This window comes from Haliotis rufescens, unplaced genomic scaffold (assembly GCF_023055435.1).
Source record: "Haliotis rufescens isolate VD_foot unplaced genomic scaffold, xgHalRufe1.0.p SCAF_37, whole genome shotgun sequence".
Lineage (NCBI taxonomy): Eukaryota > Metazoa > Mollusca > Gastropoda > Lepetellida > Haliotidae > Haliotis > Haliotis rufescens.
In genome coordinates, this window is record NW_025964079.1 from 1,421,043 (window position 1) to 1,439,434 (window position 18,392).

General features: G+C 39.0%; 1 protein-coding gene across 5 annotated transcripts in view; it reads left to right on the plus strand.

Moving 5' to 3' along the window:
* The window catches only part of LOC124140427 (nostrin-like), a 97,867-nt gene extending 83,028 nt beyond the window's left edge, over nucleotides 1-14,839 (plus strand). For all 5 annotated transcript variants that reach the window (XM_046507977.2, XM_046507974.2, XM_048381234.1 and 2 more), the window contains 11 exons: nucleotides 1,679-1,741; nucleotides 2,209-2,298; nucleotides 3,540-3,656; nucleotides 4,157-4,264; nucleotides 4,820-4,942; nucleotides 5,940-6,048; nucleotides 7,031-7,119; nucleotides 8,121-8,249; nucleotides 8,622-8,772; nucleotides 13,363-13,467; nucleotides 14,161-14,839. In XM_046507977.2, the coding sequence (XP_046363933.1) occupies nucleotides 1,679-1,741; nucleotides 2,209-2,298; nucleotides 3,540-3,656; nucleotides 4,157-4,264; nucleotides 4,820-4,942; nucleotides 5,940-6,048; nucleotides 7,031-7,119; nucleotides 8,121-8,249; nucleotides 8,622-8,772; nucleotides 13,363-13,467; nucleotides 14,161-14,267 (1,191 nt within the window). In that variant the 3' untranslated portion in view covers nucleotides 14,268-14,839. The remainder of the gene's footprint in view (nucleotides 1-1,678; nucleotides 1,742-2,208; nucleotides 2,299-3,539; nucleotides 3,657-4,156; nucleotides 4,265-4,819; nucleotides 4,943-5,939; nucleotides 6,049-7,030; nucleotides 7,120-8,120; nucleotides 8,250-8,621; nucleotides 8,773-13,362; nucleotides 13,468-14,160) is intronic.
* The last annotated feature ends 3,553 nt before the right edge of the window (nucleotides 14,840-18,392 follow it).

Here is an 18,392-nt window from a genome sequence, read left to right on the forward strand (position 1 = left end):
CTTGTCATCGTATCCCAATTGTGTAAATCGATTATCATGGTATCAATCATTGGATGATGCATGTCATCCTATCCCAATTGAGTAGATCGATAATCATGGTGTCAATCATTGGTTGATGCATGTCATCGTATCCCAATTGAGTAGATCGATAATCATGGTGTCAATCATTGGTTGATGCATGTCATCGTATCCCTATTGAGTAGATCGATAATCATGGTGTCAATCATTGGATGATGCATGTCATCCTATCCCAATTGAGTAGATCGATAATCATGGTGTCAATCATTGGTTGATGCATGTCATCGTATCCCAATTGAATAAATCGATAATCATGGTGTCAATCATTGGATGATGCATGTCATTGTATCCCAATTGAGTAGATCGATAATCATGGTGTGAGTCATTGGTTGATGCATGTCATCGTATCCCAATTAAGTAGATCGATAATCATGGTGTCAATCATTGGATGATGCATGTCATCGTAGCCCAATTGTGTAGATCTATAATCATGGTGTCAATCATTGGTTGATGCATGTCATCCTATCCCAATTGAGTAGATCGATAATCATGGTGTCAATCATTGGTTGATGCATGTCATCGTATCCCAATTGAGTAGATCGATAATCATGGTGTCAATCATTGGTTGATGCATGTCATCCTATCCCAATTGAGTAGATCGATAATCATGGTGTCAATCATTGGTTGATGCATGTCATTGTATCCCAATTGAGTAGATCGATAATCATGGTGTCAATCATTGGATGATGCATGGCATCGTATCCCAATTGAGTAGATCGATAATCATGGTGTCAATCATTGGTTGATGCATGTCATCGTATCCCAATTGAGTAGATCGATAATCATGGTGTCAATCATTGGTTGATGCATGTCATCGTATCCCTATTGAGTAGATCGATAATCATGGTGTCAATCATTGGATGATGCATGTCATCCTATCCCAATTGAGTAGATCGATAATCATGGTGTCAATCATTGGTTGATGCATGTCATCGTATCCCAATTGAATAAATCGATAATCATGGTGTCAATCATTGGATGATGCATGTCATCGTATCCCAATTGTGTAAATCGATAATCATGATGTCAATCATTGAATGATGCATGTCATCATATCCCAATTGAGTAGATTGATAATCATGGTGTCAATCATTGGATTGTTTGGCCCAGACTCCATTATTTACAGACAGAACGTCGTATAGCTGGAATATCGCTTTGTGCAGCATTAAACAACAAACAAACAAACAAACAATTTCCAGTCTTGCACCATAACTGTGCAGTATCTGCATATTTTCTTCAAAACCAATGGAGGTTATTTAATCGAGAAATCTCGTAAGCTGTATTCCACATGAAAATTAGTATTAAAAACCCCCATTATTTTAGAAGAGAGAAATGTATTGTGTAATAAAAGACTTCATAGATTGTATGTTAGTCTGTCACATCTCTTCAGCCATTATATAATACTGTAGATGTGAATGTCGCAGCAGTTGTCACATTATGTGACAGTGTATGAATGAATGGTCTCTGTTTTAGATCGAGGCCAATCAGAATCAGATGCTCTTCAAGTTTAAAATGTCACAGCAGTTGCTACATCAGGCAATGTTCAGATGACATTATGTTACGTTATGTCATTATGTACAATGACTGGTCCCTGTTTCAGATCGAGGCCATGGTAGATAAAGCATTCAGGAATCTCACAGACAGAAGAGCGGACGAGTATAAGGTGATTAATTTTGATTGTGAGACCATGTAGGGATTCTGGAGAGAATGGGATTGGCTTGGTCTAGTGGAAAGTGCGTCTGCCCAGAGAGTGGAAGGTCGGTGGTTTGATCCCCGGCCGCGTCATACCAACAGACGTTAAAAGGTGGTAGTTGTTGTTTCCCTGCCTGGACATTAAGGGGATAAAACCAGGACTGGTTGGCTAGGAGTCAGTATCCTGTGTCTGGGAGGGGTATCCATATTAAATTGTGGCATGGTGTGTGGGCTAGTGCTATATAATCGGGGAAGTACAAGAAGCCGCATACACACAAGAAAACTGACCTGCAAATATGTAACGGAAATACTGTTCAAAGCAGCATTAAATCCAACTCACTTGTGTGACCTGGCTTGTATGTCAGTCGCTGATATATTGTAAAACAACATTCACTCACTCACTTGGTTACCATGGCAACCCTTGTTTCCACCCTACAGGCCAAGAAGAACGCTGTGTCATGTGCTAAAGAATATGAGAAGGTAGAGGAGTCAGAGGTCAAATCAGGGAAGTCAAAAGACATTGCAAAGGTGAGTCAATTACCAGTCCAGGAACCTGTTCCACAAAACGATCTTAGTGCTAGGCTGGTTGTAACTCCCAGACTTTATCATTGGCTTATGATCAACGTTGTACTAAGATTGCTTTTTGAAACAGGGCCCAGATCTCTTTTCATGCAGTCAGATATTGCACATCTTCCTGAGGCAAGGGCACTAACCGACTATAAAAGTCCGGTTTCCACCCTTGCTGAACTAGACTGCAATTTCCAGGTTCGATCATAACGCCAGGCTATAACAAGTTATGTCCCTTCTATGTCCCTCCTATTGACCAATCAAATTCCATCTCTCATATCACTTGCATTTGCTATATATGGTTACTGCTAGATATGGTTACTGCAGCTGATAGTGTATTGCAATAGAGCCATTCTGACAATGATATCAAGAAGAAAGTTCCAATAAAACTGTTTGAAACCACACATTGGTCTTGCAGTTGCCTTGTCCTTAAATTTTGAAGCTTGGGTTTTGTATGAACCAACTTGTAAGTCTTAAAAAAATAAAAGAATTCGTTCTCAGGCAATGGCTCATGAAAAAATAGTGTAGGCAGCGTTAGAAATTGGCACTAGTCCTGTAGTCCTTGCCAAACTGCACAATAGTTAAGCTAACATAAGGACTAGTAGAAATTTGCCATTTTTAAGGGTTTTGCTATAAGTTTTCATTATAAGGACCAGTGGACTGAAAGTGCTAGTTTCTACCGCTGGTGGGTGTTTTGGGGGATTATTTGGTTGTTCAAACTAGTATATGACCTGGCTATAAAAGTGTTCATTGTGTATCTGGACTTACGTTTATAATCCATTATATTATTTTTATCCAAGATTTCATTCTATTTTGTTTACATTAATTTCCGCGAAATTGTGTATGAACTGATCGGCAAATCACATCAACTCACCATGAACTCGCCTTGAAACAAACATTAGTCGTTAGAGATACAAAGTCTTTGGTCTTTTTATCACTGTACTGAAATTTCTGTTCAGTTATGATATTTGGCCATTGTATTGTAGCATTTCACTGCTGGGGTCGTGTGTTCGAGACACGGAATATTTAAGGACTTTTAAAAAAAAAAAAAAATGGATATAAAAACGAAACGTGCAACAGACTTTATGATGATGCGGGCGGTGCCGTAGAACCAAAACTATTATTTGTTTATCCTAATATAGTAATAACACGCTGCGAGACAGGTGAGGCAGATTGACATGACAGGGTATCTCTGGTTCCAGATGGAGAAGAAGAGTAAGAACTCGCTGGCGGCGGTGCGGAAGGCAGACAAGGAGTACACCGAGTGCTGCTACAAGGGGGAGACCTCCAGACAGGACTGGGAGTTCACCGTCTCCAAGGTAACGACATTGGCACCTTGGGAATAATAATAATAATAACAACAACAACAACAACAATACCTGGGAGAGGTCCAATTCGCTGGGTGGGCTGCGTGTAGAGGGAGGGGGCAAGGGCCCTGAGCTGATGATGAGCCTGACCAGCCTGACTGTGCCAGGATCACCCAAACCCTCTTTGCTACATTTTTTTACTTTAATATTTAAAGACCATTACCATTACCACTACCACTACCACTACCACTACCACTACAACTACTAATATGTCAATTCATATTGCACTAAATCCCCTGAGCATGCTCAGAGCGCATCCAGGAATCATTCCGGGAAGCGGCGTGAGGATCTGGTAGGAAAACAATGGATTAGTCATGTCTTCTGCAAGACTGGCATGATTCCTCGGAGAATATATTGGATGATTTGGCTGATCTTTGCTCATACTTGCTCTTGGTGATTTGGCTGGCCAAGACTCATTAATGACTGGTCTGTCTGTTTGTTGCTTCCTCCAGGGTAGTACCCAGATGCAACACTTAGAAGAAGATCGCGTGAAGACGATGCAGGAATACCTCAACAAGTACAACAGTCATTTATCTGTGCTGCCTCCGAAACTGACACGGGTAAGTTCATGCAGAGTGTTGCAGCAGATACTTGAGGGTTTTCATGCCCATATGGCTTCAAAAAATAAAATAATTAGTTCTCAGGCAATGGCTTTTTAAAATAAAGTGTGGGTGGGGGGGTGGTCATGCTAGTATGTAACCAAATAAACAGTTGTGTAACCAAATTAATATTGTGTACAATCAACCTGGGCCTTCCTTAATGAGTAAAATACTGGAATACAGTATTTGACTACCATTATACTTGTAATATTTAAGGATTTTGGGTTTTTTTTTAAGATGGAAATAAAAAAAAAATTGCGGCGAACTTAATGATGATGCGGGCGTTGTTTATGAACCAAGACTATTATTTTTTTGTAGCCTTATACAAACTACATTATTTTGCTAAAGTGCATCTTTTAAATGAATAGCTTGTATCTAGTTATGAGGCTTAATGATCAGGTTTTGCTACAAACATCATTCACGCTCCCAATGAAATGTCATGGGTTAAAGAAGTCCATTAAGTAATTTCTTGTCACGAAAAGTTACACATTGTTAAATTGATTCTGTTGTCATCAGATATTAGACCACCTCAATGAGAGTGTGATGGCAGTTGACCTTCAGAATGACCTTGAAATTGTGGTGCGGGAGAAAGGCGTGAAGGGTGCCAGGATGCCAGAGCAAGTGTTGATGGACTGCTATGTAAGTACCATCATAATGTGTTCCCATGTCGAGTCAGGTGAGATGTCCTTCGATGACAGGTTTTTATAAAGTTTAAATATATGCATTATTAATGTCTAACTTCTCGTCACGATATGGCTGAAATATTGCCGATGTGACGTTAAATATTAACTCACTCACTCACTCACAGATGATGGGGTTTAGCGATTATTATACGCCCGACCTAAAAGGGCAGGGGGATATAGTTATTCCAAGGAATTCCATCTGTCCTTCCGAGGACATTTTTTGTGTGTGACCTATAACTTGAAATCTTCTAAATAGATTATTTTCAAACTTGGTGAACACGTTTTATACCTACAGGAGATGAAGTGCAAAGTTTGATTTCAATATTTGGATTTGCTGAAAAAGTACAGCTTTTTTTTCATTTCTTTACTAAGAAATGTTTTAGTAAACCATTTTTGCGACCAAACATCTGTGCGATCTTTAACTTTTAGGGAACAGTTTCCAAAGTAATAGAAGAGGTGCAGTGCAAAGTTTGATTTTGATATGTGTGTTTTCTGAAAAAATATGATGTTTTTTGTGTTGTGAACTTAGAACATTATTTACTTCAACATTTGCATGATTTGGGCGACTTATATCTTGAAAACTACTTCATGGATTCTTTTACAATAGGGGGTACAGATTCTATACCAACAGGAGAGGTGCAGTGTGAAGTTTGTTTCAATATTTGGATTTTCGGAAAAAATACAGCTATTTTTTTTTCATTTTTATACTTAGAATTTTTTTTCTGAAACATTTGTGTGACCTACAACTAGAAAAATACTTTTTGGATTCTTTTCAAATTTAAGGTTGTACATGCTGTCAATTATGATTTTGTGTATATTGACCATATTTATTGTTATACACCTAGAGTTGTCTCCTTTCGTTTTTACTGAGCTGGTATTTTGTGTTTTTTATGTAAAGCTGTGAAGCAAATATTATCAGTAGAAACATAAGTCAATGTCGTGTTGTTTTCCAGGCTGAAGATACTCAGTTTAACATGAACGCTGTGCGGCGGCGGAACGCGCTTCAGAACTACCTGCTCTACATACAACAGATGCTGGAGAGAGACCGCAAGGGCAAGGAGGGTAGGTCACACAACACCAGCTCCCATGGAAGTCTGTGTTACGATTGTCTTAGCACAAGGATCACGTTGTGGAACGGGGCCTAGTCCTGTAGATGAACATGTGTCATGAAACCATGGGAGAATATCTAAAAACGTGAAACGCTATTTCCATTTGCAAATTCATCCTTTTGTAGGACATGTGGTGTCTCCTAAGGCTAGGGACTTTGTTCAAAATATGCCCCACAGGGTTAGAAAGTAACAGTTTTTGTCCACTAGTCCTTAAAATGATAGCATATAGCAAAACCCTTAAAATGGGCCAATTTCAACTAGTCCTTAGGATACCTTTACTATTGGGCAGTTTGGTAAGGACTATAGGACTAGTGCCAATTTCTAACACTGCCACTGTTTACCCAGCAGTTGATGGGTACCCGGTAGGATACAATGGTAATGTAATACTTGGGGAAAAAATTCCACAGGAACAAAACTCCTGGTATATCGATTCGATCAGAACAGATGTTTAGAGGAACATATTTATACTCATATATACACCCCAGGGAGCTGAGAATGAAATTTGAGTGCACACTAATCACTTTATTTGAGTAATAATGTATCTCTTTTTGTTACCCTAAGTTAGAATCAGATTCTTGTTGTAACATTAATGCTGCTGTTATTCATAATTACTTCAAAGCTTAGTAGGAGGCATGGGTGGCCCAGTCGTCTAAGGCACCTCAATTTGCTGTGCAGAGTTACGTCCCTTGGGCATGCCAGAAACCTATGATTGTGTGTTCGAACCCTGGTTCGCCCCGATTATGTTTCAAGGTTTGTCAGCACCATACCCGTGCTTGTGGGTTTCACCGAAGTGGTAAACGTCTAAGACCTGCATCAGTTCAGGCTTTCCTCCCACATGAAGCTGGCACGCCATGATATAACTGGAATACTGTTAGAAGCGGCGTTAAACCCAACTCACTCACTCAAATTTGGTATAACGATCTGTTTGTTTCCAGGTGTACAGAAGCTGGTGGATGTGTACAAGTCCAAGCCGAATTTTGCTGATGCTGATGCTCAGGAAGATGTGAAACAGAGATTAGAACAGGTAGGTTGTTGTCATTGTTGCTACAGGTGAAGGAATTTCAAGGATATGGGTACATGAAAAACTTATCATCCGTGTGAGGGACTATATGACTACTAATACATTCTGATATGAGGTTTGATATTAATAATTAAGATGTGAAAATATTTCCAGAATTTAGAACATCTTTCTGCATTAAATGACTGTAGCACACAAGAGTAAGGGAGGCAACTCATATTAACTTTGTAGAAATTGTGAAAATAATTGAATGTGGGGACAAATATTACCTTTAAGAGATATTTACACAACAAAAGTGCTTCCCATAAAACTTAAAACAGTTTGAGATGAATGGTTGGATCGCTAATTCATTTACTGTCATTTCCAAATTCTATGTACACATAGTATGACCTGGGCGCCATTCCAAGAAGCAAGCGCAGTGGCACGACATAATTCCAATTCTTTAACTTAGCTGTAGCTGAGATAGCTTCGTGGATCAAAGGTTCTGACATTTCAAGCACAAATAGCAACTATTGACCTAGGCCCCATCTTAGCACTAAGACGCTTGTAACTCCCAATACTTTAACATAGGCTTACGATTGCCGTAGTGCTAAAACGATTGAAATTCCCAATACTTTAACATAGGCTTACGATCGCCTTAGTGCTAAAACGATTGTAACTCCCAATACTTAACCATAGGCTTACGATAGCTGTAGTGCTAAAACGATTGTAATTCCCAATACTTTAACATAGGCTTACGATCGCTGTAGTGCTAAAACGATTGTTATTCCCAATACTTTTACATAGGCTTACAATCGCTGTAGTGCTAAAATGATTGTAACTCCAAATACTTTATCATAGGCATATGATCATCATAGCGGTAAGGTTGTTTTGTGGTGTGGGATCCAGGGCAACAAAGCCCCGACTACAACTCCCAATACTTTAACACAGTCGTAGCTTACCTGGTATATAGTTTTGTGACACGGGGCCTCATCTAATCTGTTCATCTGTTGTACCTGACATTGCAGACCACCTTCACCCTCAACTTCCTGGAAGCTAGTCACTACAAGATAGCCAAGTCCCTGGCCAAGCTGGACAAGAGAGACCCACCAGTTCATAAATTTTCTCAGTATATTGAGACCACCAGGGAAAAACAGGTGTGATTTTCTTAAACCTTGCTACATTGTTAGACACATGAAAATACGCTTGCTGACTTGGTTGATGCATGTCATAGTATCCCAGTATAACATCGATCCCATTTTGTGTGGATTGATGCTCATGATATCAATCACTGGATTGTCTGGTCCAGACTCGATTATTTACAGACCACCGTCATATAGCTGGAATATTGCTGAGTGCAACGTAAAACAACAAACCAACCAACCAACCAACCAACCTAGAAAATGAACGGATGTGAAACCTTGTTAGGAGTTCATGTTTTCGTCTCGACTTCCTTCTTCCCCACATCAAGCTGACCTACTGTTCAAGTTGGCATGAAGCCCAACTGACCAACTCATGTTTTGTTCCAGGGTCACATGGTCAGTTTGTTGAAGCTGCCGATGAACCTGGCGCTGGATGGCAACTCGGACTACACATACTCAGCTGGCTCCGTCACGTCGCTCGGCTCTGTCGGGGACCACTACTCAACCGTCGATCCAAGCTACGACGATGATGAGTTTGGTGAGTTGTTAAAGCATTATCAAAGCAATGGTAGAATTCCTACCGTAGATTGCTGGAGTATGTATGCATTACCATTTGTTTGAGTTTTGTTAGGCACGAGACCATCTTCCCGAGGCAAGGGATTAAACTGACTTTAAAAGTGCCTGGTGCCTTTTTCGATTTAGGAATTTGGGCAATTTTTATTTTTGTTAACGAAGACAAGTCATAAACTGTTTATCATTTTATCATTTCTTTGTGAAACTCTGTATGCACATCAGACAAGTGGTGACCTGCATCCTTTAATTAAGGCTTAAAAAGATAAAAGAATGGTTTTTGAAAATATAGTGTGGGCGGGCGGTGTTTTTTTTGTTGTTGCTTGTTCAAACTAGTATGTAGCCAAATAAACAGTTCTGTACCATCAACCTAGGAAAGGGCCTCCCTACATTAACAAGTATACAAGCTCATTTTGCCGCCATGACCATAACTTGAGATGTGAAGTAAAGCAGTGCACATGTAAAGGGAAGTAACTGCATGCAAAATTGGATCACATTGTTTTTAAGTATTAGGACTTTTTAAATAAAATGAAAAATGAAAATAAAAACGAAACGTATGGCAGACTTTATTATGATGCGTGCGGTGCCTGAGAACCAAGACTATTATTTTTTTTACCCTTAATCAAGAATGTTTGAAATATCTGCTTTTTGCATTTCCAAGGCAACAAGTTGGACTTCAAATGATGGTTTCATTTATGGAATAAACACATAAACCAGTCAATATTTCTTGATGAAACTTTGTAGGCACATCATCCATCATCCATCATCCATCATCCATCATCCATCATCCAACCCTGTTGAAATCCAAGGTTGAAATAGGTCCCCAGCAACCTATGCTTGTTTTGAGAGGCAGCTAAATGGATTGGGTGGTCAGGCTTGGTTGATTGTGTAACATTGTACCCTGATAGAGTGAGTTTGAGTGAGTTAAAAATTTTAGTCACATCGGCAGTATTTCAGCCATAGCGTGACTACCAAAAGTTATACATAATATATACAATTAAACAATAAAAGCCTGTCAACAAAGGACAGTAAAATAACTAGAAGATCACAGAATATTATTTAAAACTAGTATATAGCCATAAAAAGATTTCCCTATACCTATATACAATATAAAAAAAGGCTATAGATCGCCAGCAACTGAAGATAGATCATCTCACTAGTGACCATGGGGACTTACAGTACTTTTGCTACCTGCATGGACCCCAGCAGGATTTACACCATCCCTTCAGGTGTTGGCGATGGCTGACACAATTAGCCAAACATTAAAACAACACATATTCTACGATTAAAAACGTGGTAGCAATAAATACACTTTGAAAGACGTGGTCTGAGGGGACATTGCACATGATGCAGGTTTAAAAACACAAGCACAGCCTCCTGCATCAATTCAGGAATTGTTTAAGTGTTTCACCTTTTTGTATCATGATTTATGAGTTTTTAATGTATTATATGTAACATTGCTATCAAATGAAAAGCTCTGTGTATTGAAAAGCAATTTTGAATGTAGTGAAAGCATAGAAGGTTTCGAATCCTGGTTCGCCCCCTCCTATTGCCAGGGTATGAAACTCCCAATAATTTCAGCCAGACCACAGGACTGGCTAGCTGAAAGACTTGCCAGCCCTGACCAAAACCTGCCTGCCCACTATAATCATATGTTTCTCAGGATAAGCTAACGGGGTTTCTTTTTGGTTACATTTTATCATTCATCTTTACATGTGAATTAATGATTATCATCGGGAAATATTTAGAATATTGTCACATATGAAATATAACCCGACCGTCGGGCAGGGGGATTTGAAAATCTGGCAGCCCGAGTTGAAATCAACCGTCTCGGACGGTCGGGCAGGCAGGTATTTCGAACACTGCTATTGCCAGCTAGGACCCTTTAAATTAAAGGGGCACTGATCTAACGCAATTCCCCAGACTGGTTGTTGCCTTTGTTATTGTTTTTTCCCCATGAGTACCCGGATGATACGCAACGCAACTGAGCGTGACCAGAGACTGGGCTACCGTCTGCAAGGACAGCTAAATAAACTTGGAGGCTGGAGGCAATATTTGTTTTACGCATTTTTGCATAAACACTGATTGGTTAACTGTGATCTATACAGATTTCGACAAAGGGCGCATGTTAATTAATTTCTTCAGCCTAAACAAGCAGACAAAAAGAACAGCGGAGCTCATCGGATGTCGTCATTTGGAAATACCCCAGATGGTTATAGTTTTATACTAAAAAAAGTATCCATGCAGTGAAAGCATTTTCGGATTTCGGCTTGCGTCGATAATACGATTACTACTCCCTTGTTGTCATCCACGTTTTTGGTATAACCCTACACTTGTGTATTTGTCGTCATTCACTTGATGCTCAGTTAATGAATTTATTACAGGTACAATTAGTGGTAGCACCACTTAGATTACCTGACAAAGGTTCCCATTTGGCATTTATTGTGTATGGGGTAATTATTCAATCTAAATCCAGGTTTGAAGTGAGGTGAAATGTGTGTTATGTAATATGCACGTGGCAGCTCAGCAAGAGATGAATGATCAGTTGATTTATTTTTTTGTAAATCAACGGAACGTTCCTAGTCATCAAAGGATTAACAGAAAATACGTTGATTGATTAATCACTGTTATCTTGCACAGTGGATATGTCAAGAGTGAGTGTTTACATGTCTAGGTTTACTAAAACAAAGGGAATACACTCATACCATGGCGTGAAGTGCCGATGTAAAAACAACATACTTTGTTCAAAGGGTTAACTTATAATACGTTGATTGATCATTGTTATCTATCACTCGATGGATTTTTTAGGATCCGTGAACGTTATGAAAATAGTTGTCACGTGGGCTTTCTCAGCCGACCATTGAGACTTGACACCTATGTAAAACACCTGAAACAATCCAAGTGATCAGTTGAGAAACGAACACGGGTTATAATATCCCGAAACGACATATATCTTTTAAAATGTTTGATTGTTACTGAGACGCGTGACATCGAATAAGTTTCTTTGTACATCTGCAGACGAGTGGGATATTGTTCCTTTGTGTGGATATTCACGGATACATTCCTCGAACAAGGACGCTGCCTAAAATTTATATACATAAATTTGGTAGGTTGTAATTATCATATTTGCATTTTGTTTTCCTTCATTTGAACCGATTCGTTCTTGTTTCTCTACGTCTTGGTTGGGAAATTCTTCAATGTGCGAAAGACGTTGTTGTCACAGGTCTTTTCCTTTGTAAGCGTGTATATATTACCGTCAATTTGTAAAATGTGATTCTCTCAGGCAATTTATAAAATGCGTAAATATTTCAGTCATTTTGACTAAAAAATATGTCCAGATTGATTAAGACGATCAAAAGGGCCTACAAACATCACAACAGATTATTATTATGTAGGATTAGAAGCCAAACAACATAGAAATGTACTTTTCTCAACGTAACATTTTCAGTCTCTTGGTGATGACATTAAACATAAAAATGTTTGGAATTCGTTATCATAATAATACAGATGGAAATGTTTTTCAGTCACTTTGTAAAATAACTGAATATTTAGACGTTTAATAAATTTGTTACACATTTGACAGTAAAAAAAATACACACTATAAAAAAAGCAATGCTCAGGTGAAATATATACTTTGTGTTGCAAGTCAAAATAGTGTAAACGAAAATCGCAAAATTACCAAGCAAGTGACTTATCAAAACTTCGTCACCATTACCGATGCTACCCACAAAGATACCTACATTTCCTTATTATCTCGAAAACTGTATTTCATTTTGTTCATAAATGTGACCATACGCCCTTATTACTACCCATAAAAGCGACTAATGCGCTTACGAATGGCGCAGCAGAGGTCACGAACTAGTCTAGATTTCTGCTATACATCCGGATACTCACTGGGAAAAAACAATAACAAAGGCAACAACCAGTCCCGGGGAATTGCGTTAGATCAGTGCCCCTTTAAATATTGGGAGTCCCCAGGACCCTCACTTTTGTAAGTCAGGGTAAACCCTGTGGTAAACATCTGAGATCTGCATCACTTCGTGGTTCCCTCGCACATTTAGCTGCATGCCCCTAATACCGTATTCGACGTAATAAGCGCCCAGGGCGCTCTCAAAATTAGAAATAGAGGGTACTTATTAGAATATAATTTTGGTGAGAAAATAAAAAGAGTTGGAAGAAATTTTGTGGTTTATGCTGACAGCCTGAAATGATACAAAAGAAAAGTGTGTGCGTATTATTCATGACATATATTTTCCAGAATTTAATTGCCCATTATTAAGGGTGCATATAACACACGAGTGCATATTATACATGGATAAATATGTCTTGTGTGCATTGATCAATCGGAAGGGGTGCTAATTGGGATTGTTCATGTGCCAATATGTTAGCAAATAGCACCGTGGGCGCTTATAAGAGCGGGATGCTTATTACGTCGAATAATATTGTTCACAAATGGCAATTCTAAAACTTGCTCCAACACTAATTCTTGTAATTCTTGACTATTGCTTAGTTTCAAGAATAATTCAAATTTATTGATTCTATCCCCCTCTCATTTCAGGTAATGATGAATTTGACGATTTCCCTCCAAACACACCGATCGGCAGATGTAAAGCTGTGTACGATTATGATGCTGTTGAGGGAGATGAGATTTCAATCAAACAAGGTGAGATGTCACTTTTGATACCCTCATGTGTCCCTGTTAGGATTCTGGGCTAGAAGTGGTCCCCTGTAACCTATGCTGGTCGTAAGAGTTGACTCAGTGGATCAGGTGGAACAGGCGACTATGCTTGTCGTAAGAGGCGACTAACGGGATCGGGTGGTCAGGCTCGCCGACTTGGTTGATGCATGTCATCGATCCCAATTATATTATACATCTTGAATATTGCTGAGTGCGGCGTTAAACAACCAACCAACCAACCTCAGACTATCATGACAATAATATTACTAAAAAATGTAAAATGTTAATTTTCCTGTCTGATGGTGGAAATGTAACTGCAAATATTAACCTGATTTGAACATGTGTTGAAAGAGTGTCACTGCTAAATAGTGTCCGAGATTTTTTTATACAACAATTTTCGACGAACACCAATTTGACTTTTTTTTGTATATGTTTGTTCTTTATTTCAACTTTTTTTGTTCACCTAATGGCTGTCCATAGTGCAGCGGTAGAAATTGACACGAGTCCTATAGTCCTTGCCAAACTGCCAAGTAGTTAAGGTATCATAAGGACTAGTAGAAAAATGCCATTTTTAAGGGTTTTGCTATATGTTGTCATTATAAGGACTTGTAGACTAAAACAGTTAGTTTCTACCACTGTAGGGGCGTACACCACTCATTCTTCACTCTCTGTTCCCAGGTGACATAATCTCGGTGTACGAGAAACTGGCCGACGGCTGGTGGCAAGGAGAACTGAACGGGGCCGTGGGGATCTTCCCATCAACGTACGTGGAGGATATAAAATGAGGACCTGTCCGTCTAGCATCTGGTGTACATAGAGATGTATTTATATACAACTCCCAGCATTCTGCATAATGTACATAGCAGTAGGAGACCTACCCTTAAGAGGCCCTGTATATACACACTAGTGAGCTATGGTCCGTATTGATGGGGCTGGATGTCATCTGGGTATTTATTGAACAGTTACACATGCTCATTTGTCGTAAAAGCAGGAATGACATTCTTGTCACAAAAGGATAGTGTCAAGAGCCTTCAACAAAGTGGCCATGGATCAAGAGTGAATGTCAGTGTTCAAATGTATGAGTTACCACTGTGATTGCTCTGTGTGTAGTCTTGACGTAACAAGCACTGAGGTAGTTCTTGTTGCTGAGAAGACCACCATTGTCACTATTGGTCTTGTACACACTACGTTCTTCCATCAGACCTGTAACTAGATTCGACTCTAGCAAATGAAATGACTGAGTGAGTGAGTGAGTGTGTGAGTTGGGTTTGACGCCGCATTTAACAGTAATCCAGTTATATCACAGCATGTCAGCTTAATTTTGGAGGAAAGCCCGAAGTGATGCAGGTCTCAGACGTTTACCACTTAGGTGAAACCAACGAGCATTGCCAAGGTGCAGACAAACCTAGAAACATAATCAAGGCGAAGCTGGATTTGAACCCACGACCATAGGTTTCTGGCTTGTACAAGGGACGCAACTCTGCACAACGGATGAGTGAGGAACGTCATTGTTCTGAGCACTTGCTGCTGACCCTCGCTGGAACCAACCTTTGATTGATTTGTTCAAGATAGCAAAAGCTACGTTTGTAGTCACGGGTGAGTGAGGAACGTAGTGTATACAAATCCATGAAGTTCTGACATGGAAGACCACCTGGACATTGGTAGATACTTGGATGTTCAGTTTTACCTGTTTCATGTTGGAGTTAAGGATCAACATTTTATACTTTTATCTGTCAGACATGTACCGGTTAGTTTATGTGTCAGACTGCTTCAGCATGTTCAACTGTTTCACTCTACCAGTTTCATCTTTGCATAGAGTCATGGTTTTGACTATCATCTCAAATTAATATACTTTTTGTGTTTATACTTAGCTTCAAATTGCAAAGAAGAATCTGTGTTAACTAGATGATATTAACTGTTGATATTTGCTGCAGCATTATGGTGATCAAAAGTGTATCATTGATGGGGTGTAGCCAGCTTAGATTACCATTTGGCATTGTAAGGTAGCAATTCCACATAGACTTTAGGACCATGGAACCAATTCATTTACAGAGCTAATCTACATTTTGTGCACGTAAGTGTAGAACAATGATAGTTGACATTTTTTCATCATTCTTCAAAATATGGCCACTTTGTGGTTTGAGAAGATTGCAATATTTAGTTTTACAGTTGGAATCATTGACTATGATGGTGTCCTGGGTTATCCAGTGTTTTACTTCTTCTCGATCCTAGATCTACAACCAAATAATCATTTTGTTTGAGTTGAGCATTGAGTTTTAAATAATGTTCAGAGGCAGATCCAGGTTTTTGAAAGAGTTGGAGGTGCATATAATACCCAAGTCACGAGGGTGCAGTTCACATGTAGGGTGCCTGACAAAAATAGGGGTGTGCACCCTCTGCATGGATCCGTCAGTTGTGAATGCCTGTAAAGGATGATTTCCTGAACACAAAGATAAGGGAAGAGTCTGTATACTACTAGGTGTTCCCACGACAGGTGTAATTAGTTCTCTTTAACAAAGTCATTAACCTTTGTATACTTGCGCTGTATCCATTCTCTCTGCGAATCTCAAAACTTGATAAAAATTGTACGGATTAGTTTGTTGAAAGAGATAGCTAACCCATACCCTACCTCACAACTAACCCTAAGGATTGTAAAGGGGTGCTTGATCAGAAAGGGATACCTAACTTTAATAATTGTCAAGGGGTGCTTGATCGGAAACGGGATCCAAGAGCTAAGGATAGAGAGGGGGGTAACCTTCCCTAATCCTAACACAGCTAACCCTATGTATCGAAGAGGCACGCAAGATCTGTGAAGCAAGAGTTACAAGCAGTTTGAGCCAATTAGCACCATATAAGCTGCACCCAGTAAACTGTATATTGTCCCAGTTGTATTTGAGATGGTACTGACGAGACAAGACAAGTTAAGAACAATTGATGTGATATTATCATAGAATGGAGTTGGAAAACACTGGCTAATCCACTGTGTTTCATATTGTCAAGTGTGTTTGCTTCTAGCTTAGAATTAAGTCCACACTGTTGATATTACAAAATGCAATATGTTGTCACCTAGAAACTACCGGTAGACTAGAAGATGCTATGCAAACATTCATAAACAAAAGATAATCTAAGCTGATACGAATTTGCATAATATTTACGCAAGATCATCATCAATATCATTCAATATTTAGATGTCATTCACATAGCTGCACAAGGTAACCGTAGGAACAAGCTCGACTTTATCATTCTTCTCTCGGATATGGTATATTTAGTTGTCATTCACAAACGTCCATAGCTCTGCAGGGTAACCGTAGGAACGAGCTAGACTTTGTCATTCTGCTCTCTGATATGATGTTAAATACATCGTAGACATTGATTTTTAATAAACATTAATTCATGGCAAATTTGATTTCTCTGATTCAGATGTTTCTTCAAAATTGGAAAATAACAAGCCATGAGTACGAGAAAGATGTTTTAGAATGTCAAAGTAAAGCTAACTTTTTTATGTAACACATATTTACTTAACACATATATTTTGTCCTGTGATAGTTTGTGTTAAGAAGATGCAAAATGAAAGGGTTATGGATATTACTTGCCAATTTATTTAGCCTGTTTTATCATATTGATGAAATGACTTTTACCGAACAAGAAGTCAGTGTTGTGTTTGTTGATGTATGAAGTTGTACATAGGCTGAAATATGTGCTGTGTAATCTCATGTCTCATTGTGTATATAGAGCATTGCTATGTCTGTGTTACGCATTGTCCTTATGTTGTGGAGTGTGTCAGAATCTGGGCCCACTTGCACAAAGCGATCTTAGCGATAAGATGATCGGAACTCCCATACTTTAACATAGGCTTACGATAATCTTAGCGCTAAGATGGCTTTGTCTGCAGTCCTAAGTACAGGATATGTTATTGCTTATGATCCAATAATCTGGGAGAGTTATCTCTTTTCTTCCACTAAAGAAAAGAACTGGTGCAGCCACAACGAGCAAATTACTATCAGAGTGTAGGACATTACTTTGAAATTCTTTTAGACCAATTTTTGTATGAGTTTTAAAATAATGTTCACAGGTGTGCAGGTCTTTTACAACTGAAGGAATGTCAGTGATTATGCAGGGTATTTTATAGTGGAATCATTATTGTTTGAGTGTCCTGGACAGGGAGGTAACTCTGCAACTGCTAACTAGAGTAACCTGCCCCTGCTTATGAAATCATTAAGGCAGTGAAAAGTGGATCTGGTTTGATAAACTGATTATTTTCTGTGGTCTAAATCATCCTATTTACAAATGATATCTTGCCTTTTTATGCCTTTTCTTTTTGGTTTGGCAGCACAATCACAGCTGCTGTGTACATTCAGGAAGTCATGGAAATAGACTATGAAAACGCATAGTGGAATTGGGGAAATAATTTTCAGTGATCTGACAGAAAATAAAGAAATTGGTGGGTGATAGCGTTATCTGAGTTTGAATCCTCCTTCATGTTGTCATAGCTGGACATAAGCTCCCAATCACTAATTACGTATCGAGAGTCCAAATCTACTACGTGTATTTCAGTGTACAATGTTAGAAGCATAAAGACGAGAATGCAATTGATCTTTTTTTCTGTCATGCATTAATATTTCAATGGTTCTGCTGCTGTATCAATGTAATCAGTGCTTCAGCATTTAATCAAGAAAGGCGTCGCAGGATGACGATCTCACAAACTGCTCAAGGCCAGTAAACAAATGTCTCCTCCCTCATCCTGTATGTGATGGTTTATCAAAACACCATTACTCCATCAAAAATTATGAATGAAATAAAGAAGTCAACCTATAGTCTTTCAACTACAATGAGACCTTGTCAGTCCGGACCCTGTGAATCCAAAATCCCTGTTACCCCAGAAACCCTGTTAAACCAGTCTTGTGGACAGT